Source organism: Conger conger, chromosome 14, assembly GCF_963514075.1.
Source record: "Conger conger chromosome 14, fConCon1.1, whole genome shotgun sequence".
NCBI classification, from domain to species: Eukaryota; Metazoa; Chordata; class Actinopteri; order Anguilliformes; family Congridae; genus Conger; species Conger conger.
This window is the reverse complement of record NC_083773.1, coordinates 21,954,736-21,979,030: the sequence shown is the minus strand read 5'-3', so window position 1 is coordinate 21,979,030 and position 24,295 is coordinate 21,954,736. Positions and strand designations below refer to the sequence as shown.

Genomic DNA, 24,295 nt, shown 5'->3' with positions numbered 1-24,295 from the left:
TCGTAACATACTGTATGTTGGGGCCAACTGCATACAAGGGAGCAATGTTTTTGGAGAAAAATGTTCTCACTGACAAGGTAAAGTGAGATTTATGGTCATGGCATTGTTTGCATACAGTGCATATTTACTGGGATGAGGCTGTGGTGGAGGGGATCTGAAGAACATGTCTGTGTGGCACTTACTGCGGTCTGGGCAGTGATGTGGGTACACCCCACGATTTTGGCCCCGGCGAGGGGTTTCTCCCCCTGCGCCCTCTTCCTCAGCGAGATCAAGGCAGACATGTCTGTGGGAGGAACGGAGAGAGAGCCAAGAGATGAACGCCAAAAATCAGCCCCCCTCAGCCTGGCTCTCATAAGCCCCTCCGTCCAAACAGCCAAAATAAACACAACTGTCCGTGTTCCTGAAAAGCTTTCCCAACCAAACAAAAAATAGAATAAAGCAAATAAATAAGTCTTCAGACTTAAACGTGCAATCTCAGTAGAATTAAACTAACATGTTTCACTGCAATTGGGTGGGCTTTAAGATCTACACCAAACTTATTAGCTGACTATCTTCACACCTAATGAGAGGCTGGAAAACCAGCAGTTCTCTGCCTGCGAGGACCGTGATTTGATTATATCTGATATACACCATTATAGAGACAGACAATACAGAGCAGACTGGGGGCTACAAGATCAGCGTTTGCAGCTAGCCAGTATAAAATGAAGGACGGCTTCGGAAGATGGACACAACCCACGCACCTTTTTTTCACATGGTGAAAAATGGTCAGTATGAAACCAAGGATAGCTCTCCCAACTTCAAAGCAGTTCAAAAGGAATACATGACTTACAGAACCACGACCACCCATGATATTACACTTTGACTGTGGAACAACCAGGAGTCAGGAGTCTGACAATTTAAAGGACCTGTTGGTTATAGCATGCAGATATAAAGGCTATTTAATACCCCAAAAAATATTGTTGTTGCGTTACATTTTCACGGCATAGAAGAACCAAGCACTTTCAGCTCACCAACTAGACTACCAGCTAACAGTTGACACAATGCCTATCTTACTCAGCAGATTTCAAACCAGTACACGTTTTCCTCTCACTTCTCAGACTCTCAGATATTAATACCATGGCAATCAGCATGAAGAAAGCTCTGCAATTATGTTGCAGTCAGGACACATTTTATCAGCCCACATCCAGGAAATGGACTATAAATAGCCTTGTACTGGGGCTTCAAACTGAATTAGAACACTGAGGTGGGAGTCACGTTTACGTCATAAAAACCACGGCTGATTATTCCCAACATGTCACTAGTAGTGGGTTCAGCAGTGGGGCAGCAGTAGTGTACTGTGTGTTTGCTGTCAACATCGCATTGTCATTTGCAATGCTTTATCTCCTGGCTTACAGACTTGGGTTTTGTCTTAACCACAGTCAAGGTCAACATCATCAAGGTCAATGGGAGCACTGCACATATTCTCACCCGTGCCAGTGCGTTACCGAGCTAATGCTGCTGCAGCGTTCTGGCAGGCTCACAACTGTAATACACATTAGCACGATACAGAATTCTTAAAGAAGTGACCAGTATGCTGGCTCTGGACCAAGTGTGATGGGAAGGTCAAGCACAAACACCAGCTGTATAAGAGATTGATCTGAAGCTGTTTGGCAGATTTTTGGGAGGAGCGCTGCTGTTGGAACCAAGGTTGGAGGGGGAGGGAGAGGTCAAGGGGAATAAAAGTGCCAAAGAAAGATGGAATTCATTACAAACTAGCAGTCAAATTTACATGAATTATTCAGACTGGACATATATATCGTCCATTCGGAACCACAAACCAGATCTTTACAAATAATTTAAAATGGGTCATTCCGGTCCAAAGCAGGGAAGCTGGCAAGCCTAAATATGCAAGTTTGCAGTGTACACTGCACTGCAGGAAAGCACAGTAAACCCAGGGACACCTCCTCAGCTCTCAGCTAGCATTACCAGCAGGACGTGCCATTATGCCTGTGAGTGACTAATCTGACTAATTTGAACATTTAGTGCCGATTAGCACAAAGCGGGAACATTGGTGGAAACGCGTCAATTAGAAGCAGCGCTAATTTATGGTCCTCGATGAAGAGCTCGTTGTCCCCACAGAGCCACAGAGTTTGTATCAGATCAAATATTCCACAACGTAGGCTGACTGAGCTACCGAGGCCATCTGCTGATGAGCTGTTCGCTGATTAAAACCATCAGCGCTTTTCGGTTAAAACCCACTTTCAACATCCACATCTAATCAGAGCCAGAAATTAAATGTTAATAAGCCAGCTGTAAAATGTTCATGAGCACACAAAGTGAATGACTGATTCATAAACAATTGCTATGTCTGAATGTGCCATTTTAATTATAAGTTAACTTTTTCTACACCTGCGCTGGTCTTAAAAGACGTGTGCCTTAATCAGACAGTACACTTATGCTTAAAAACTAAAGCACAGATTCCCAGTGTAGGCACTAAGGCTCAGGTTCCAGTAGTTTCAGGTTTATGTTACGGCTGGCCTTGTAGCATTGTGCACTCTGGAGTAACAAGATTTTCTGTGTCAACATGCTGTATCACCATGTTCTGCTCCTATTTTAGGCTCTCACAAGTTCTGATCTCCCACAAATAATTGGGAGGGACAAATATACCTTATACACATAATAATCTGATGTGTATTCGCACTGTGAATAACTTTGAGATGTACACCAAAACATTCCTGTACATAACTGACGATTTTAAAAGAAACATTTTTCTTCAGCCTGTATGATTTGGTGAGTGACACATTACATTATTGGCATTTGCCAGTATTTCGCATGCATAAGGCTGAAGTTACCCCCCTCCCCCGCCCCCACACACACACACATATGGCAGAAGTCACTTCCCCACACACACACACACACACACACACACGGTTGAAGTCATTTCCCCACCTTGCTCAGCAATCTCGATCTCCCGGCGCCCAAATTCTGCCTGCTTGATGTTCTTCACACAGAAATCTCCGGTGCCCTTGGAGTTGACCTGAGCCTTGTCCCGGGGAGAGGTCTCGTCATCAGAGCTGTCTGAGTATGAAGCAGCTGGGGACAGTCAGGAAACACACGCACCATGCAGGTGATTAAGGAAACACACACACCATGCAGGAGATTAGGGAAACACAGGCACCATGCAGGAGACTCAGGAAACACAGGCTGCAATTCATCCCATAACCTCTGTGCAGAACTCAGGTGTATTTTACCTGTGCTGTTATACACAATGCAGATATCCATGAATATGAATTACAGTGCTCACAATTTCATAATGCACGCACTCTGTTGTCATGAATGTAGAACATTAAGCTGGATTTATACTGAAGGAACACAAACAAAGTACATCCAAAAAGCCTCAGGGCTCAAGGGCTCTAGCCCCGACCCAATGTCTCTGCCTCTAAATCAGGGGTCTCGAACTCAAGGCTGCTGCTTCTTGTGATTTCTGTTCAAACAGCAGCCAGTGTAGGCCTTGAGAACAAGGTGGGCTATTTAATGGCATCCAATCAAGGACTCGGATTATGCACATCAGCACAGGAACACAACAAAAACCAGCAGACACAACAGCCCTCCAGGAATTGAATTTGAGTCACATGCTCTTGATGATGGTAGAAGAAATAACCTTCTCTCAAATAAGTAAAACGACATTATGTCCAACTACTTAGGTTGGATTATACAGTGCCCTCCATAATGTTAGGGACAAAGACCCATTGTTTCTATGTTTACTATTGTGTACTCCACAATTTGAGATTTGTGCAAAAAATTTTGGTTTTACCATGTAGAAATTACAGCAGTGTTTATACATAGTCCCCCCATTTCAGGGTATCATAATGTTTTGGACACAGCAAAGTTATGTAAATGAAAGTAGTCATGTTTAGTATTTTGTTGCATATCCTTTGCATGCAATGCCTGCTCAAAGTCTGTGATTGTCTCCTGAATGTTAAGTGTGTGATTCCAAATCGCCAAAACTTGTGGCAAATCAGAGGCAAATGAAGACATAATGGGTCTGTGTCCAAACATTATGGAGGGTACTGGAGATTGATTTAATGCCAGCCAAGCAAGGAAGCTAAGGGAGCTATGGGAACAGCAAACAGAACGTGATGCATTCTGTTCATGGACTACGGTGTACCAGGGTGCTTCTCCGTGCTGCTATGAAATGTAATGGAATTAATATGGATGATGAAAGTGGGACATGCTGTAGAGGGGGAGTCACTGACATCATTGAACAGGACCTCTCTCATCTCTCGCCCAGCAGGTATGCAGTAATGCAATAATGCACCAGCTACGATGACAGAGCCAGACCAGGTAGGGGTACAGGGGGGGGTACAGGGGGGGGGACTCGTACCTGAGCTGTAGCTGTCCGTAGAGGACTGGGAGATGGAGCGGGACAGAGAGCGGCGGCCAGCCTTGGTGGGGAACCTGCTGAACTCTTGCTTGTCCTCCACAAACTGGATTTGCTGTGGAAAGACAAGAGACAGACCCACAGTCAGACTGAGGGGGGGGGGGGGGGGGGGGGGAAGAAGACCATCTCACCACTGTAACAGCCAAAATTTGGTAATGGGCACATCTAATGGGCACATCAGATGAGCATAAACAATTTTTTCAATAAATGAAAATGTTTCTGTGTGAAATGAAGTAAGAAGAAACAGAATACAGACTGTACATTTTTAGGCCGTTTGTTCTGTTAAACTCAACTCATGGCAGTGAAATTGCTGCAGTATTGATTTCTAAGGATAGCTTTCACATTTCAAACTGCCAATGCCACACCTCATCAGTACTGCACAGCCTAGCTGGGCCAAGCGATCTCGTATTGGGTCCACAATAGAAAAAACATCCACTTATCCAGGAGACAGCTGTTCTTAGGGGAAAAACACTTGCCCTCAATGGTGAGGCAAAAAGCAGCTATGAGGAAATAGGTGGATTTATTGTACTTCCTGTGTACTGCTACCAATTCAAAATGCATTTTTTGCTTTCATACTCTGTATGCGTTGCACTTTCGTTTCTTTTCTTAAAAAAGAGTTTATTTATGCATCTTCTGGGATAGGACATTTTGTCTACCGGCCCTGAAGGCTGTGCATTTATTCCCAGCGAACAATGTCTTTCCAGGTCTCAAGCTCAGTACCCTTTCCAACTCGCTTATTTAAATGTGTAGGCTAATCGTCCCGTGTCCATTATTCTCATTAAAAGTAGGAGTGCAGAAATTCTCCCAGATTGCGTGTTTAATTTCTGCATCCCTGAGTGAATTATGGGCACAGTTGGCTTGCTGCAGTCTATTTTTAACACTCTGCCTTTCTCCGCCCATTAATTATTGAAACAGTTGTGAGACAGCGCTGCAGTTGATGCTGCCAGTATAGGTCACCAAACAAAGTATTTTACTCACAGCAGAACAACAGGGTGCACACAGCACTACGGGAGTTACCATTCCCCAATAAGAAACATGTGCAGAAAACAGAGAATACTCATGGAATAAAAACTGCCCATTTATAACACAAATTACATCTGCAAACAAATTAATTTTCAACTGAACCAGGATGAGAAACCATTGGCTGCAGATATCCCTTACAGCAACAGTGTTAAAGGTGAAAACTGCCGAGATCAGTTTTACTGTAAAACCAGGTGTCCCTGCCCCCTCCATTATTTACTAGCTGCTGTAAATGCTCTTCTGTTATAGTACAGATCTTTTCTCTGAGAGTTAAACAAGAGGGAGGCGGGAATTACTAAATCTGCCTTGACAATCTGTGCTTCTATATACTTATACAGACATTTTCAGAACTGAATCCATCAGCTCAATACTTTTTCTCACATGTGCAAAGAATGTGCAAAAAGAAAGGCACTAATGAATGAAAATGACATTGATTGGGATGTCACTGAGGTGCTGGTGTTTGTGGGGTGACCCTGCCGATCACATCCAGGGTGGACATGAGTCTCTTTAAATTGTGGGCCTCAAGAAAAAGAGAAGCTACACAGTATACTAAACTTTTGTGGGACATACAACAAAAGTGATTTTTCTTACTTTGGTACTGTGCTTGGTTTTAATGCTAGAATCACTTCCTGTCAGACAGTTCTCCCTTCCTGCCACACTGTTCGTACAGTTTGTGACATTATGTGACATTAAGACCTAAACCTAAAAAACATCCTTCACTGTGCGTTAGCATTAACCCCCATCCCCCCTTCTCGACCCTGTTTCCCTTTCCCCTCATCCACACCTTACCCAATATACCGATATGATAATGATAAAGGATTACCTATCACCGGGGCTTTGTGGCCTGGCCACTATACTTCTCATTAAACCCTACTTGGGATGCTGGTGATTTACGAGTCAGCCATTTTCTTGTAAGTCTCCCTGGAAAATGTAAATAGTAAATGTAAATTACCATTTCTAATTAAAAACAATTAACGGCTCATTATACACCCGAAATTGCAATTAAGGTTGGAATGAAAACCTGTACAAACAAGGGTTCTCCAGGAACAGGGTTGGGAACCCCTGCTGTCACACACTGTAGGCAGAGCCAAATAAAGTCAACCACTATGTGTCATGATTACAGATAATAAGGATTGCAATGATTACAGAGTGAAAAATATAGTTATAGTTATAAGTAATTGAACATATTTGTTTCCCATGCAAGCAGTCATGAATCTCATTAGCATCTGAAAGGCCTGATGCCAAGGTCACTGTGACCTGCCTGTGGTTTGAATGACAAGGTCTGCATAATGCAGTGTTTCACTGCCTCGGGCTAACCGCAATGTGTGACATCCACCACAGTTTAAAGTTAACGACAGGTTGCTATGGAATTTAATATGACAGTTTTATGGAGCGTCTTATAGGTTAATTTTTTTCCACCAAACTTTCTACAACAACTACATCTATCACATGTTAGGACATATGACATATAAGCAGTGAGAGTGGGGGGAAAAAGAGTGGATTTCTCTTATTTAAATTTCCTCAAACCCAGTCCAGGTCACCCTTAGCCCAAAGGTTAGACAGAGGGGCATTAAATAACTTTAATATGTTTACTGGAAACAGCTGCAGTACAGTCAGAGTTGACACAAAACACACACACATACACATATACAAACACAGGGCAGAACAGAATTAGGGAGTTATGGACACAGCAAGGTGCACATGACACAGCTTCAGGGAACACCAGCTGACCGAGTGCATAATGTGTAAATGTGAGCTAAATAAGTCATAGAAAACAGTCAGAGCACACATTTTCAGAGCACACTTTAATAACAAAATAACTAATGCTATTACAACAATTACACTACAACAACTGCTGCTGCTACTACTACTACTACTAATAATAATAATAGTAATATATTTTATTTTATAAATATATATTTTTTTGTATATACATGAAGCTGAACTGAGGAGAATGACTGCTATGTAAATTGCAGTTGAGGTAAAAGAAAATGCCAGGGGGGAGGGGGGGGGGGGCACATGTTCCATGCCAGCAGGTCCCTGCGCCCCAAAAAATGTCAGCCAAATGCCATAGCTGTGAAAGATCAAGTGGGGGCAAGTACCAACGAATAAAGGCTGTCTGTCCATTGTCCAGACACATGAATGATCACAAAAGCTTATTTTTCTATTACATTTTTCCAAAATATATATACAAAATGTAAAGAAAATGTACCTTCAGTCTTGTTCTATTCACATATATGAGAGTCCATATTCTGCAGTTTGTGTAAGAATTTATTCTATTCTATTAGTACCATTATTCTATGTCTTAACGCTTAATTCTGTTTGTGTCACAGCGGAAAACACGAACAGGGAATACAGGTTAAGCACTTTTGAAAGGGAGTGATTTTTTCCTCACTGAAACTGAAAATAACCCAAGTATTTCAGGCGTCCTTGAAGGTATTTTTGTGGTCCCTGGCCAGATTTGATATATTATTTAATATTATATATATTATATATTAATAATATAATATCTGTCCATTAGCCACTATAAAAATGCGAACCACTTACCATTTACTACAAACAGCACATTAGCTGATATAAGCGTGATATTGGGTAGCAGGAGTGTGCAAATACACCATGCATAAAAATGAAGGACATGCAATCCAGCCTTTTCCTCCTGGATTTGTAAAGCAGCAAAAATAATAATAATAAAAACTGTAGAGAAGGAATTTTGTATGTAATCCCTAGTGCATGCCTAGGACCTTTAAGCCAAAATAAAACAGAAGCCCTTAAATGTCAATGTGGCTCACCATCTGGTTCAGCACTCATTAATGAGCGTATTAAAAACATCAAATGCAGCCCAAAATTAGAGTTTTCTTCCACAGTTGTGGTGTCCAGAGCAGCTGATAGAAGAAGCGATAGAGGTCTGGTGTACTGGGTACTGTACTGGTGGTGAGCACCATGGTCTGAGGACACACAGTAATTGGAGATTGTGGCATCCTGAAAAGCCGCTGGTGCCTTCAAGTGTTTTGGCAGGCTGGCATGTACACAAACCCAACCCAACACAAACAACAACTTCACTGGAGTCCCAATACTGCACTCTGGGCTCACTGCAGGCAATCTTGTATCCCCCCCCCCCCCCCCCTCTCTCTCTCTCTCAGCCTCTTTCACCCTCTCTCTCTCACCCTCTTTCACCCTCTCGCTCTCTCTCTACCTCTTTCACCCTCTCTCTCCCTCTCTCTCTCTCTCTCTCTCAGCCGCCGGCCTTCTCTCCTTCATGCCGTGCATGAGAATGAGATATCCCCCTTGCAGCCTTAAAAAAACAGCTCAGCCTGCCTCTGTGGAGTCACATAGAGATACAGCAGTGAGCAAGAGCAAGAAGAAGCACATATCTTTCTGATAATCTCACATTAATACGCACAGCCAATACGGAGACAAGAGCGTGTTCACTGAGGTACGGCAGAACAAACAAGAACTCCTTGGAATAACAGAGTTAAGCGAGCAATCCAACCACTGGGAATTTTAAGCAGCCAATGTTCCGGAACATGACCGATCAGCTTTTGAGCTTTGCCGTTGCCTCGGGCTACGTTAAACTGAGTCACCTCCAGAATTATCTGGACACCTATGGATGAAGTTCAGCAAACACCACTGAGGAACACTCATGTTAATGTTGAAGTTCCAGCCATGTCGTGCCATTCTCTATCCTCCTCACATCTGCGTGACAGACAGGAAAGAGAGTGAAGCTTCTGTGAGAGACACTGGCATAGCAATCCAATGGGCTGCACGCAGAAAGTTTTGGCAACAGAACAAGGCATTAAAAAAAGAAAAAAGTAAACACAATTGCAGAGAATGTTCCCCACTTGTGTGTTAATGAAGAGACTCTTCATTGCTGTAAATAAAAAAATTGAATTTGGGAGCAAAAAACTAGCAACGCAAAGCAAGTAGGTTTTTTCCCACAATTCCACGCACACACGTAACATAACCAGAAGAGAATACAGAGAAACAGTGACAGTCCACATTGACACTGTACCTACTGTAGCTGCCAGCCTGGAAGACCTTAGTCTCACTCTAACACCAAACCCCTCACACAGCACATAAACGGAGCTACACTCCTAACACAGCCGACTTCTTAAGCAATGCCAGGCATCGAAATACCCCTACAGGGGGGACAGTGTGCCCCTGAGGGGGCCCCTGCCTGCCCCGCTCCCTCGCTCACCCTGCCCTGCTTCTGCGCCATGGTTCCCCGTCGCGGTTCTGCGTCTCTGCCGTCGCCCAGCGTCTGTCCTGCGTGCTCTCACATCCAGCGGCCGTTATCATGGTAATCTGCAGGCTGGGGGGAGAAGGGCCGGTCCACCGCTTCCAAGAACACAGCCACCTGACCAGCCCCCTTTCTGCCCCCTCTTTCCCACAACGTTCCCTCCTCCTTCCCTCCCTCCCTCCCTCTCCGGGACAGGATCATTCACGCTGATTTGTGAGTTCCTTTTAATATGACCGCTCTGGGGGCCCCCACCTGCCCTGTGGTGAGCTTGTGGCCAGCAGGCGCGCTGGCAGAGAAAAGACTCGACGGGGAATTAAAGGCAGCTCCCACGTTAAGCCTCAAAGGACTTCCGCTACCTTCCCCCGTCAACATCCAGCCTAAAAATACATCCCGCCTCCACCCTCTTTCATGCAAATACTCTACCTGCCACCACCGCCATCCACCACCCCCCACCTCCCCATCCCTCCACTTCCAGGGTCTATCAGGGGCAGTGACGCAGGTGTGATATGACATCACAGTGAAAAACACCAGGATTACAGGTGGCTACAGAGCCATTAGCCACCGCTAACCCGTGAGAGCAGCCCACCAGTCTCAGAGCCATTAGCCACCGCTAACCTCTGCAGCAGCAAGCCAGCCTCAGAGCCATTAGCCACCGCTAACCCCTGCAGCAGCAAGCCAGCCTCAGAGCCATTAGCCACCGCTAACCCCTGCAGCAGCACACCAGCCTCAGAGCCATTAGCCACCGCTAACCCCTGCAGCAGCACACCAGCCTCAGAGCCATGAGACATCGTCGTCGAGGGATTTCTTTTGTCTACTGTAGAGCAGGGTGAATTAAAGTGCAAATGCTGTAAAAAAAACCCCTCTTTCCTGCTTTTCTTCTAATCACAAAGCTGGATTAAAGATGAAAAAAAACACCCATGTGATTTCTATAGCCCATTATTTACTGAAAGCACCATAAATATAGCTGTTCTCTCGATAATCCTCTGAATACCGGTTGGAGTGGGGGTATATCGGGGTGACAGCCTAAGTTATGTTACAAAGAAGACATGTCCAATCAAATTACTGAGACAAATATTTTCAGGGAGTCAAATGTCAGCAAACTTTAAAAGTTATGCCTCTCAGCTGCTTCAACAGCCGTACCGAGTCCTTATAATGTCAACTTAAACATGGCCTGAACTTATAAACAAGTCTAAACAAGTCTTATCAGCCCCGCCTAAAGATAGATTAATGTGCCTAGCTGTGGTCCTGGAGGAGCTATAAATATGTTTAAACAATTTCAGACTGCATAAACTGTTTCAATAAGGCAGTCTGCCCTATTGTTTCACTCAGGTAAAAATAGGGGCCAGGGTCTCTGTGATGCCTCCCTTGATCCTAAATTAATCAGCAACTCAGACAATCCATCATGCAAAAGTAGTGAAAAACATGAAAGGTACTGGCAGATTCCATTCTCATACACCTGGTGCATACTTCCTGAAAGCCCACGCACAGCGCACTGAACATCCCCATCCCACCTCCTCAGGAGGCAGAATCCCCAAGAGACCAGAGATCCTCATCACATCCTCAAGACAGGAGACAACGTTCAGAGGACCATCGCATTGCCAGTGCGCAGACACACAGAGTGGAGATATTCTGTGTGCCATCACACCTATTTAAAGGAGCTATAGGACAGCAAGACAGTTCTGGAGGAGGTAAAAATCTTCCCTGACAGTCTGTAGATAAGTGTTACATTTCACAGCTTTTTGTCATTTTTTGCTCTGCGCTATCAAAACGTCTCGGGCCCCAGAGGTCAAACTCTGGAGACCCGTGACACATTGGGGCCCCAGCAGCGCTGATGAAGTGAAGCTGAGAGGGAAACGCAGGGCAGAGAGGATGAGCTTCAGGGTCTGACAGCACTTCACCACTGAAGGGAATTCACGCGAGACATTCGCTCCTTCCCTCAGCTCACCTCTGTCCCTCCGTATCAAAACTCCAGCTGTACAAACGGGTTTACATGGCAATCAGCTTGGAGCTTGTTTCCTCTTAACTTCATGTAATGTAATAATAATAATAACAACAATAATTTGTTATCTAGCTTTTATCCAAAAAAGGGCCCAACAGCTGTGCGGATCTTATCGTGGCTACACTGGGGCTTGAACTACCCACCATCCACTTGGCTACAGGCTGCCCCATCATATAAATTAAAAAGGGAAATCCCTCTTAAAGGTCCAGTTGAAGTGACTCTAACTGAGATTTAAGCACGTTCTTTGAAGCCTCACAGTCACAGTGTTTATGACGAAGAAGTGCCCAATAAATGGCCCTGTGCCATCCTCCTGTCATTATGCTTTGCGATCACACCGGTACCAAACACCCTCCAGCCCTGTACTGTCCCCAGCCTTTAACAGCCTGCAGCGCTGCAGCTGAAGGTAGGCCTTAGGCACAAAATATCACATACTACTATCATACCGGCACGAAGGTCACATACAGGCATACCAGCCCGGCTGTCATGTGCTGATTTATAAAGCGAACCCAAGGTGTATAAACATAATGTGTCAACATTAATTCATCAGCTGCCGATTATGCAGCCCTAAACCGCTGTCTGTAAGCAATAAGAGCTGCCATTTTGGCTGGCCCTTCATTCACACCTTGGAACGGCTCCTTTATCCGACTCAATAACAACAACAACAAAAACAACTCTAATCAGGTTCACAGATGCATTCTAGCGTCAGAATCTGTAGTTGAGGGACAAAATGGAGATTCAGCATCTTGTTCTGGGACACAATAATCTAAAAGTTGGTTTTAACCCCATTTTACAGTTTTTTAAATATATATATAAAGGTACTTGATTAACATGCTGAGCTAATGCTGGCTTTTAAAACACACCTATTCATCAAACTGTTAATTGCACAGGACTAACACTGTTATGACTGTTATTTTAGGACTCTAAAACCAGCTATGTTTTAGGGTGTACACATGAAAGTAAAAAGAAAACACAGTGATATTACAAGACTTTATTATTTTATTAGGTAGACACAGTTCCTGAGATACTCAAACCACCCTGTCTGGCACCAACAATCATTCCATGGTCAAAGTGACCTAGATCACATTTCTGACAATAATTACAGTAGAAATCATCTTTGGAAATTAATTCTGAATTAATAATGCTAACATGGGTGTCTCGGTGGCGCAGCCTGTAGAGCACTGACCTCATGCTCATTGCGAGCCGCGATGTCGGCGGTTCGAATCTGACCGTCTGACATATGTCTTCCCCCCTCTCTCGCTCCCATTCTTCCTGTCTCTCTATACTGTATACTGTCCAATAAAGCTGAAAAAGGCCTAAAAAATATCTTTAAAAAAATAAATAATAATGCTAACATGAACTACCTATTATTTGCATAAACACCTGCACAGACAGGCATGCTACTGGGCTCTGACAGGGAGATACTTTGAGCAAAATAATTTTAGCAAAGGAAAAATAAAAAGTACATGGATGATGGCTTGCACACAATTATATGTCAGCACCGAGAGTTTCTCTGAAATGAGAGCTGTCGTGAAAGAACCGCACTGCCTTGGGAGACACATGGCACAAAGGGAAGCAGTGGAATGATATCCAGTTTCCCTCCAGACTCCAGACTGCATAAACACAAGGCTTGCTGTTGAGTTAGCATAGTTGCTACCGATAAGCTGTGACATTAACCTCTCTGTCACTTCTGCTGTGGTTCCTTTGATTCCGCATGAATTCCTACATTTGTAATAGCGCACAGTGTGAGAAAGTAAGTAAAGATTGTCTGTGATAATTTCAGGAAAAAGTGTGGGTCCGTCACATTTAAGATCTATGCTTATAATGTATCCTTTTTTGAAAACCCCTCTGATAAGAACACCACATCCTACCTTAAGATTGAGGACTGCAGCAATGGATATAGCATTCTACAAGTACAATTCTGCAAGTACAATCATTTATTTTTATTGTGACAGAGTGCTCGGAGACAACCCACCCATTTGTCAGAACAAAAGCAGTTCAGCAAAGAAGAGTGGGCTAAAATTCCGCCACAGTGATGTGAAAGACAATAATTGTGGCTAAAGGTTTGCAATTCTTGCAGCTAAAGGTGGTGTGACCAATTATTTAGTTTAAGGGGGCCAGAGGTAGTTTGGGTATTTGATAACTCTTTTCAGTAATTGGAAAAAAAATGTGTTGTGCTTACTCAGGTCCCCTTGCCTAAAATTACATTTTGTCTAAAGATCTGAAACCATTCAGTGTGACAAATAGGCAATAATTGATGTAATCAGGAAGGGGGTACTTTTTCACAGCACTGTATTTATTTGCTGGTCTGGGAATGCTGTTAGACAGGTCTGGCACATAGGCCCTACTTGTGAAAATCAGGAGAACGCACTGACGATGCACACTGGAAATGAATATAATGTAAACGCGCAGTTACAATGCCTCATAAATTAAAGTAAAACACAGCTGTTGCCTGACAGCTAAATGGCCCGGGAGGTGCAGGGTAATGAATATTCATTTCAGCACTGACATCAGCATATTAATACCACTATGCCTGACGAGTTTTACGCACAAATTAAATTCAACGGGTCCTTCCATCAGAACATCAGTGTTACTTACTTCAGAAAAGAAGTAAGAGCAAGTATCTACAGAAGAAAAGGGTACTGTTCTACGGAGTCACCCTAACGTGAGAACCTCATTTCAGTCTGACAGCTACAGCAGGTCTGACCCTACCTGTGTGAAGGAAATGATCATTTTCAATGACAATCTGACGTACTCTATAGCCTTGGACATACTGCAGAACTTCCAAGCTAAGTATAATCAGCCCTGACAAATTGAATATAAATTGAATATAAATATTAGCAAAGCTGAGGCTGTCTTGGAGTCTGAAATTAGATTTCTACTGTATTTATGTTCCTTGGGTCTTTGCTTTATAATTAGGACCTACCTGGATTGGATATGAAACAAGGGATCCATCCATTCATTAAGCCGGTATTACATTCCACAGGGAACGTCGCTTGTACGCTCTGGCTAAGCTTACACGTGAACCGGACTCCCAACATTCGCACACTAACGCTTATGACGGACAGGCTCAAACAACACATGCCTGAAATTGAACTAAAAAACGTGAGGGGTGATTTGGACTTAGTCCCAATTCATCTTTTTCTCTGATTGACTTTTGACACCAGATTTTATAACCATGGTATTAAAACACAGTCCTTGCCTAGAGCGTGGAAAAACAAATAGAAAACCTATTTACGCAAGTTCCAGAGTCATTGATTGGCACTTTCAGGGGAAAAAAGCAGGAATTTGATCTGGATTCGTTCAGAATTCACAGAGTGTCCACTGTCCCATCCCAGCAGGAATAGAGATGAGGTTCTGATTGGCCTGTCGGAGGGGTTCTGAGAAAACAGGGTAATCGGAGGAGCTCCTCATTCAGGAATGCAGGATATTCAATACAACCCTGCCCACAGGCAGAGAGAAGGGCAGGGGAAAAGGAGAGGGCGAGAGAGAGAGAGGGAGGGAGAGAGAGAGGGAGAGGGTGAGAGATGGAGACAGAGAGATGAAGCAGAAAGTCTGTTGGGAAAGGCAGATAGCCTGAAAGAGGAGAAGAATGTGTGATTGGGATTTGGATGTGGGATTAATCCAGTTTGACAGAGAAAAGTGGGATGGGGGGAGGTGTTGGGGGGTTCAGGTGCAACTGGGAAGGCCTTAAATTAAACAATAAAACTTAGTGAATGGATTTAGAATGGATTTAGAATTTAAAAATAAATAAGCAACTTGGTCAGTTTGTTGCATCATACAGGACACTTGCTGATTTCCTCAAGAAACTAAAATGAATTCTGAAGTATCTTGAAAGATGCTGCAAAGATGGTCAGAGATCCCCCAATATCTTCACCAGCCTCATGAAATGTGACGAAAGACCACTCAGTTATGTTATCCTTCTGAAGGGAGGTTGCACACAACTCTAGAAACATGGGTCTCAAAACTTTTGCCACCTACAGTATCCGTTTGGGAAATATAATTATTACTTGTTCAGAAAAACAATAACAATAAAATGCTGTTTAAACAGGACATTAAGGAACACCTGTTAAAAGTGACAAGAGTATCTGCATCTGACCATCTGGAATGGGATGAAAAGCACCATGTAACAGTATCCGTTCTTTCCTTGAAAAAATAAACGGAGGCCTGAAATGGAGTCAGACTCCCCGCCTGCACTGGGATTGCATAACGGCACAAAGAGACAGAGAGGCTGAGTGGGCCGCAGAGCGGACTGGCACACCTACACAAGCTCCCACCGTACTCATTTAACCACTTCACCCGCAGGGGTCGGACACCGGGTCAGCAGGCCCCAGGCTCTGTTGGAATACCTGCTTGCATAATTACACCGTGCTCAGCAGCACTGCCACCTACAGCTTATGTACCATTCCCATCCGGTCCCCCTGCTGAAGTGCGACAATTTCCCCCTTCAGAAAGCGGGCCAGGGGAGCACGTCAGCCATGAAGGTCCGTGAGGTGGGCCAGGTCGTGACATGGCCTATTCACTGAAACGTGTTAATTTTGCGAGCCATTATAAAACCCGTCACGATCGATGCTTGTGCGATTCGGTAAGAGCAGAGAGAGGTGGCAGAGTGGATTAAATTACTCTAATTCAGTACCCATCGATCACTGCGAGACAACACTCTGGATATTCCTGTGGATGAAGACCTCCCTAGACCTTCAGAGGGAATGGGGATGAGGGGTGTCTTCTGGAAGATCTCATTTTCATTCCCTGCGTGTTCCCATCCCTCCACTCCTCCATGAATCAAGCAGCATATGGCCATTCCTCAAAGTCCCCCGCCCCAGGAAAAGACCCGTTCCTCCCCTGGAGGACACGAGTCTTCAATCCTGACAGAAAGCATGGCAACACGCACTGGATCTGGAGAGAAACTTAGAGCCTTTCCCACCACAAAGGCTAAATCCAATATCTCCAGCACCCACTAATCACAAACTACAGCCCTGTGCCGCAGCACTATGCAGGAAGCAGAGTCGCGTATATCAACAGACAGATGAGGATGAGAGGCAGGGAGGGCCCTTCTAAGAAATGCCAAGGCCACAGCCTGAACTATACAAGACAAGTCCTGCAAACCCCTGGAGAAGCTGATATATTATCCACAATTAAGTATACATACTAAAGCTTTGCTGGTTGAGGTAAATGCAGTGTTATTTGTCTCTGCTCTGCCATAATTCCTTTGAGTCATTTTGTACTGTTTGCTCGAAGCTCAGTGAGTATGTGCTCATAAAGAAATACGATGCTTTGCATGCACACAATTGCTCGTATTTGTGTTGCCCCACTGAGTGCCTTCACTGACTTCAATTCCTAGCTTGCAAAATATTAAATCCTAGTTGAACTAGACGGTTGAAATGCACAGCAACAAACCAAGCTAAAGACATTGTTCTCTGTTCACTGACTGCCTGTCTGCATACAACTGCTATTTTTCTGTCATGCCAGGTGATATGCTTGTTTTGCATAACAAAGCATAAGAAAAATGGAAAATCGACTAAATAAACATACTGTATATACAAAAACAAGAATATACAGTATACAGTTTTCTGTAAGATATGGATCTTAACACATGCCTGGAGAATAATGTCATACACTGTATTTTTGCCATTGGAAATGTACTTCCTTGTAAATGCACTTTTTTGGAAGATGAGAAATTAATTCCACTGCTCTGCACCTTGGCTACGGTTCTGTTGCTGTGTTGCTTGAAACATGCGGAAGAAACTCAACAGCTGCCTGAACAGTAATCTCCAGGGAAGGAATATATAGAAGAACAGATCATATCTAAGCCACGGTATCACCGCTTGGCTGAAAACAGAGAAAAGGGAAGCGCAAGAAGAAGAAGTATCTGATTAGTTTCACAAGAAGGAGGATCCAGGAAGTCAAGGCACCGCTGAGGCTTGACAGATGCAGCTGGGGCAGATATAATACTAACGCTGCACAGCGAAGCTCTCTAGCTCAGCTAATTCAGTATGCGTAAGGGTGTGAATTATAATGACTTTTCAACCAATGCAGACTGAGCCACCAAAAGACAATGAACAGCACTATAAATTCACTATATCCTTAAGAAATACAAGTGAGTAAGTACAGGTAGGCCTGTACTTGCTGAATTCCCCTGTTTTTAGCATGACAAATTTGAGTTCCAAAAAAAAGCTCTCTTAATGTTCTATTAATACTGGTTGTTTCTACTTCTCCTCTGTCTGTGAGACACTGTCACAAGTCATGTATGGCTTCCTTCCATGTTAGCAGGCAATTTCCCCACACCCCCTATTTACAGAGCTTATGGAAGGCACCGAAGCCTTCAACAGCTATTACTCAGATCAGAGTGAGCAGTTCTGTAACTGTAGGGAAACATAGAACATATGAGAATGTCCAACATTATATGGTCAAGCCTTAATAAAGTGTGGTTAGCTCTGCCAACCCACCCACCCATCCATCCATTTTCTTGGGCAGTTGGGGTGAGGTGGTGGTGGGGGGAGTTGGAACCTTCTGCAATGGACATTGGGGGCATACATTCCAGGACACACACAACATTCAACCACACATTAACACCTACGGATAATTTAGTCTCCAATTAGCCTAACCTGCACATGTACCGACTGTGGTAGGAAACTGGAGTATGCAACAGAAATACACAGGGACACGAGGAGAGCCAGCAGCCACTAGGCTAAGGTACATCACTGGGACCCGCAAGGTTGGTGGTTCAAGCCCCGGTTGGGGTTAGCCATGATAAGATCTGCAGAGCTGTGGGGCCCTTGAGCACCATAACCCCACATTGCTCCAAGGGAGATTGTCCCCTGCTTAGTCTAATCAACTGTAAGTCACTTTGGATAAAAGCATCAGCTAACTAACATGTAATGTAATGCCAACTCAACACAGAAAGGCCCATGCCTGAACTTGGTACCTTCTTGTTCTGAAGCAACAGTGCTACTCACTGCACCACTGTGCCACCGTAACTTTCCTGATGTAATGCATAAATATGCTGAATGTAATTACTGCTTCCAAATATAATGATAAGATGTTATATAAGATTAATTAAACACAAAGAACCATAAATGACTGTCAGAGGAACCTTTCGTCGCCTTATTGATAGATTAAATAGTTTAAGTGCTCTACTTTTGAGTCGATAATTGAGTCACCACATAATTACATGCGCTGTGCATCCTGCACATCTTTCTGTTACATTGCCCCCTAATTCAGTTGGACTGGAAACTAGGTCAGTGAACAAATTACTAAGAAAAACCAATGTTCGGCAGAGTAGCGATCTGCAAACAGCAGACCAACCTGCTCAGTTTTCATTTCTGCAACCTACAAAGGGGATCACCTTACAGGCATGTGGCCCTCACCACACATAAAGCGAGTTTACCCATCATGCATTGGGGACAGTGATGGGACAGACCTGTCTCTCCAGATCTGCCAAGGTAGCCGGCTGAATAGTGGTGGTGACCAAGTAAAGCTTGTTCACTCTTGTTCACTCCTTGATAATAAATATAATATAAATATATAAATATTGAACACTGGGTAAAACAGCTGGTGTGACCAAAGAAAAAAGTCAGCCCACCCTGAAAGCCCACTGGTAGGAACAGCTTCACCCTTACAGCTGATCAGGTCCAATGCAATAATAAAATAGTGAATGATTTTATTGTGATGTGTTAACCTTTCATGAACTTTCCAGGTTTAAAATCAAGTCTCTCTCATGTTGTGATTTGGCATTCTAATCCTAATGAAGAGATTGCAATTAGTAAGGCCTGAAAAATATGTGTGAAATGCAAATGTACAGTAAATATGTAATTTCACATTCTTGTTAAAAACTTACTCACATTTGATTTAGCAAACTTCATCTATGTGACAGGACCAGGGCTATATTCCTCTGGTCAACAACACCCACTCATGCCGCAGAGACACACATTATTAAACAGCTACATGCAGTAGGTGTCTCTCATGCCAGAAAGATCATTATCTCTGTTGAAGGGGTACAGAGCTAGTTTTGAGCAGGGAGTTTACTTTTATGATCTGCTTGCTCAGGTACTGCAATCCCTTATCCAGTATATGTGAGGACTGACTCCGTTTTCTGCCCTGTGCCTACAGTCAGGTCCATAACTATTGGGACATCAACACAATTCTCCTCTTTTTGGGTCTATACACCACCACAATGGATTAAACGAAACGAACAAAATATGCTTTAACTGCAGACTTTCAGCTTTCATTTTTCAGCTTACATCCAAATCAGGCGAACGGTGTAGGAATTACAACAGTTTCTATATGTGCCTCCCACTTTTTAAGGGACCAAAAGTAATGGGACACACTAACAATCATAAATCAAACTTTCACTTTTTAATACTTGGTTGCAAATCCTTTGCAGTCAATTACAGCCTGAAGTCTAGAACGCGTAGACATCACCAGACGCTGGGTTTCATCCCTGGTGATGCTCTGCCAGGCCTCTACTGCAACTATCTTCAGTTCCTGCTTGTTCTTGGGGCATTTTCCCTTCAGTTTTGTCTTCAGCAAGTGAAATGCATCTCTGGTCTTCCTGTTTTTGAGGCTCACCAATGGTTTACATCTTGTGGTGAACCCTCTGTATTCACTCTGGTGAAGTCTTCTCTTGATTGTTGACTTTGACACACATACACCTACCTCCTGGAGAGTGTTCTTGATCTGGCCAACTGTTGTGAAGGGGTTTTTCTTCACCAGGGAAAGAATTCTTCTGTCATCCACCACAGTTGTTTTCCGTGGTCTTCCGGGTCTTTTGGTGTTGCTGAGCTCACCGGTGCGTTCTTTCTTTTTAAGAATGTTCCAAACAGTTGATTTGGCCACACCTAATGTTTTTGCTATCTCTCTGATGGGTTTGTTTTGATTTTTCAGCCTAATGATGTCACTGATAGTGACAGCTCTTTGGATCTCATATTGACAGTTGACAGCAACAGATTCCAAATGCAAATAGCACACTTGAAATGAACTCTAGACCTTTTATCTGCTCCTTGTAAATGAGATAATGAGGGAATAACACACACCTGGCCATGGAACAGCTGAGCAGCCAATTGTCCCATTACTTTTGGTCCCTTAAAAAGTGGGAGGCACATATAGAAACTGTTGTAATTCCTACATCGTTCACCTGATTTGGATGTAAATACCCTCAAATTAAAGCTGAAATTCTGCAGTTAAAGCACATCTTGTTCGTTTCATTTCAAATCCATTGTGGTGGTGTATAGAGCCAAAAAGAGGAGAATTGTGTCGATGTCCCAATATTTATGGACATGACTGTATATGGGGAGTGAGTCAGACAAAATAATCTTATGTGTTCTAGACTTGTGATAAGCAATAGCTCTCATTAACCACGTACTCCAGACAAATATAGCTAAGGTAGCAAAGTGTTCTTTTCCATTCTTTTTATTTTGTTTCACCTTTGTTTTTTGTCCCATGTACCCTTATTATATAATTTTATTCGCCTTTTTACTCTGAGCAATTTACTCATATTGTTTCCTCCAGAGCACTTCAGTGGTTGCCAAGAAACCAGGCACAGTGACAGCTCTGCTGGAGAACACTGAGGTCCTAGTGGGCAGGCACATGAGGTTTCAGAGAGCCACTGTATGAAACTGAAAATGGCATGGTCACATCTAACTTCAACTACCATTTTATTACATGACCTGTTATGTTAACCAATTATGTTTTAAAATTATATAGACTTATTATTACGTATTATACATAATTAGAGGAAGATATATATTCTGGTATTAAATATTAATGTATTAATGAGTTCATGACCCATGGCTAAACAGGCTAACAATTAAATGGGGGGTGATTTCAGAAGATAAATTTGATTCCTCTTTCAGTTGTAAAGACTCAAATAGGGGACTGAGACAATATTGTTGTTGCTATATTACAAAAATAAATGGAGCTCCTTTGAACTTCAGGTGACAATGAAAAACTGAGGAGAAAAAATACAGAGGAGAGAGACAGAGAGAGATAGAGGGAGGGACAGAGACTGAGAGACTTTCATCTGACAGAATGGACAACACCATCGGAGGACAGAACAAATTCAGAAAGAAAGCATGCCAAAGTGCAAATTTCACTCAGCCAACCATAGACCAATGAGAGTGTCCAGTAACCGGATTATCTGGCATCCCTTCACGGGGAAACGCATAGGAGTCTCTGAAATGAACCGGCTCCAATTTCCTCGTGCCGTGCAGATGAGGGAAACACAATGCAGCACTGTGTGTGACTTTACACAGGTACTACTGTATTATGCAGAGTAAGTGTCATTCCATAGGGAGCTTACAGGCCCAAGGGGGAGACACAGCATCCTCATTAAAGAATTGCAGAAAAGCTTTTAGGTTTCTGCTTTTTAATGGAGAAAGCCTGAGTTTACAAGCTGTTGGCGCATGGACAATTTGCAAATGCAGCCCCTTCTACTTTCCAGGCTCTATTACACACCATACATATTTTCTCAGATGTTTGGGATGTATATTTATGCACACAGGGCTAACTGCATGATGGAATGACAAAAGTTATGGTGGAGTGGGGTGGGGGGGGGTTCTCAGAAAACTCCATAGGGCCTCATGGGACACTAAATATCATCTGAAATTAATCCAACCAATCTGGAGAGAGAACGTGGTCGCCAATATGACTGTCAGTAGACAGCAACCGAATAAACGTTCTGACAGGTCGCATTTGCAATATTTGCCAAACCGTTCGAGGGCTCTACAGTGAAACTTAATGTGTCATAACAAATAATTTCAATAGCAATAACACATAACAAATAATTTCGGAGCACATCTACTAATTGTGATGCATTGGTGCTCTCCCAAATGTTTAAACTTCGAAGAACATACACTAAGTGACCACTTTACTTGGTAGACATGTACACCCCCTTGTTAATGCAAATATTTAATCAGTCAATCATGTGGCAGTAACTAAATGTATGAAAGCATACAGACATGGTCAAGAGGTTCAGCTGTTTTTCAGACGAAATGTCAGAATGGGGAAGAAATGTGATCTAAGTGACATTGACCGTGGAATGATTGTCGGTGCCAGACTTAGCTTAGCTAACTGGTGTTATTGTGAATATGGTGATATAGATGGTCCGACTCATACCGAGCCTGCTACAGTTTCAATAGAATGTTATGTGAAAGCTCCCGGCAGGTGATGCTGCTACCTTGTCTTTTCTTGCTATCTAAACGCATACAATTGACAAGCCAGCGATAATAAACTTTATTCTAATGTTAAAGTGGCCATTTATTGAACTGAATATTTAATGGTAGCTAACGTTAGAGTGCATTAGCAAATACGAAATTAGAGTTTAGTTTATCAAGTCATATTATGACAATTATCAGTCGAAACTGAGTTGTCAATAGCCTTCAATACAGCTTAAGCTTAGCTATCTATGTTGGTTAATTTATGTAGTTAGCTTTACCCGGTTATCTTTGCTAGATGCAAATTTGACAGTTCACGTCATGCTTATTTGCTAGCGTGTGATTAATATTAGCTATCCTCTCACCAACGCTGGTTAGCAATAATATATACCCAAGGTCAAGGTCCTGAAAAGCACGTAAACTGTGCTAGATCGGATGTGTATTATTTAATTTAGCAACAATGCTAGCTACTGACTATTTAGCTTGCTAATGTTAGCCAGAATCCGACAAACGATCTATTTATGAAATATGATCACAGTGGATAATGACGGCTATCTTGAGTGTACATCCCATATGGATAGCTAATGCGTCTGAATTAGCACCGCAATCTTGCCATGCCATGCGAAGATCAGGTTTTACTATCAAGGAGTTGGAAGTTATGTTGTAACGATTATTCTATGCTCGTTTTTAATATTTAGCTAACGTTAGCTATCTGTCTAAGGTTAAAGGTGTTGTGGCTACCATGGTTTTGCCTACGAATGAAAGTCGTGTTTGAAAATCACTTCCTACCTTCTTGACAGATTTGTGAGTTGTGACAGCGCTGAATGCGGAGGACAGGTCTCCCATGTTCACGTCGCTGTTCTTGCTGACGGTCATCGCCGAATATTTTTCCGCCACATTCTCACTCTCCTTGGCTTCTTTACTCGCCTGTTTCAATTCCAGCTTTCCGTCCCCCGCAGACTCCGACATTGCAACGAACTTGTGTTACCGTGCAACTAACGAGCTAAATTAGCACAGTATTTTGGGGGTTTTGTCACTTCTTCCTCACGGTTTTCTTTGGGTTGAGGCTTCTAGTTTCCGCTGCCTAGCTAGAAAGGTTTTTGTAGTTTGCAGTAGAACACGTGCAGTGTTTATGACTGTGATTACAGTACTTCCATGCACCGTATTATTGTTAATATGGGATCCTAATGTCTCTAACTGTCTTGACAAGAGTCCTCCCTCTTTCCTCCGCGTAGTCTGCGCAGTTCCCTCCAAGCAGGCAGCTGCAGGCGATTTGTTTGCTTTGGCTGTCACCTGAAAGTGTGGGCGGAGAGTGGGCGGTGTCGATCCGTTGGTTGAAACAAGTGGCTCTTCAAGGAAAACCATATTCGTACTAACCGACATGTTGAGTCCAGCGTACTGCAAAAAAACTAAATTGTAAAAGCTCTGATATGTAATGTAAAAATGCATATACATTTTCAACTGAGAATGTT

At 43.2% G+C, this 24,295-nt stretch overlaps 1 protein-coding gene across 4 annotated transcripts in view; it reads right to left on the bottom strand.

Moving 5' to 3' along the window:
* Positions 1 to 24,072, bottom strand: part of LOC133109740 (S-adenosylhomocysteine hydrolase-like protein 1) — a 37,934-nt gene extending 13,862 nt beyond the window's left edge. The window contains exons 1-4 of one of the 4 annotated variants that reach the window (XM_061219279.1): positions 23,613 to 24,072; positions 4,364 to 4,475; positions 2,929 to 3,072; positions 183 to 283 (exon numbers count right to left, since the gene is read on the bottom strand). In XM_061219279.1, coding sequence (XP_061075263.1) covers positions 183 to 283; positions 2,929 to 3,072; positions 4,364 to 4,475; positions 23,613 to 23,792 — 537 coding nt within the window. In that variant the 5' untranslated portion in view covers positions 23,793 to 24,072. Of the gene's footprint in view, positions 1 to 182; positions 284 to 2,928; positions 3,073 to 4,363; positions 4,476 to 9,635; positions 9,766 to 23,612 lie in introns of those variants that run through there. The other 3 variants (XM_061219280.1, XM_061219281.1, XM_061219282.1) reach the window with 3 other exon arrangements.
* Positions 24,073 to 24,295: the final 223 nt, after the last annotated feature.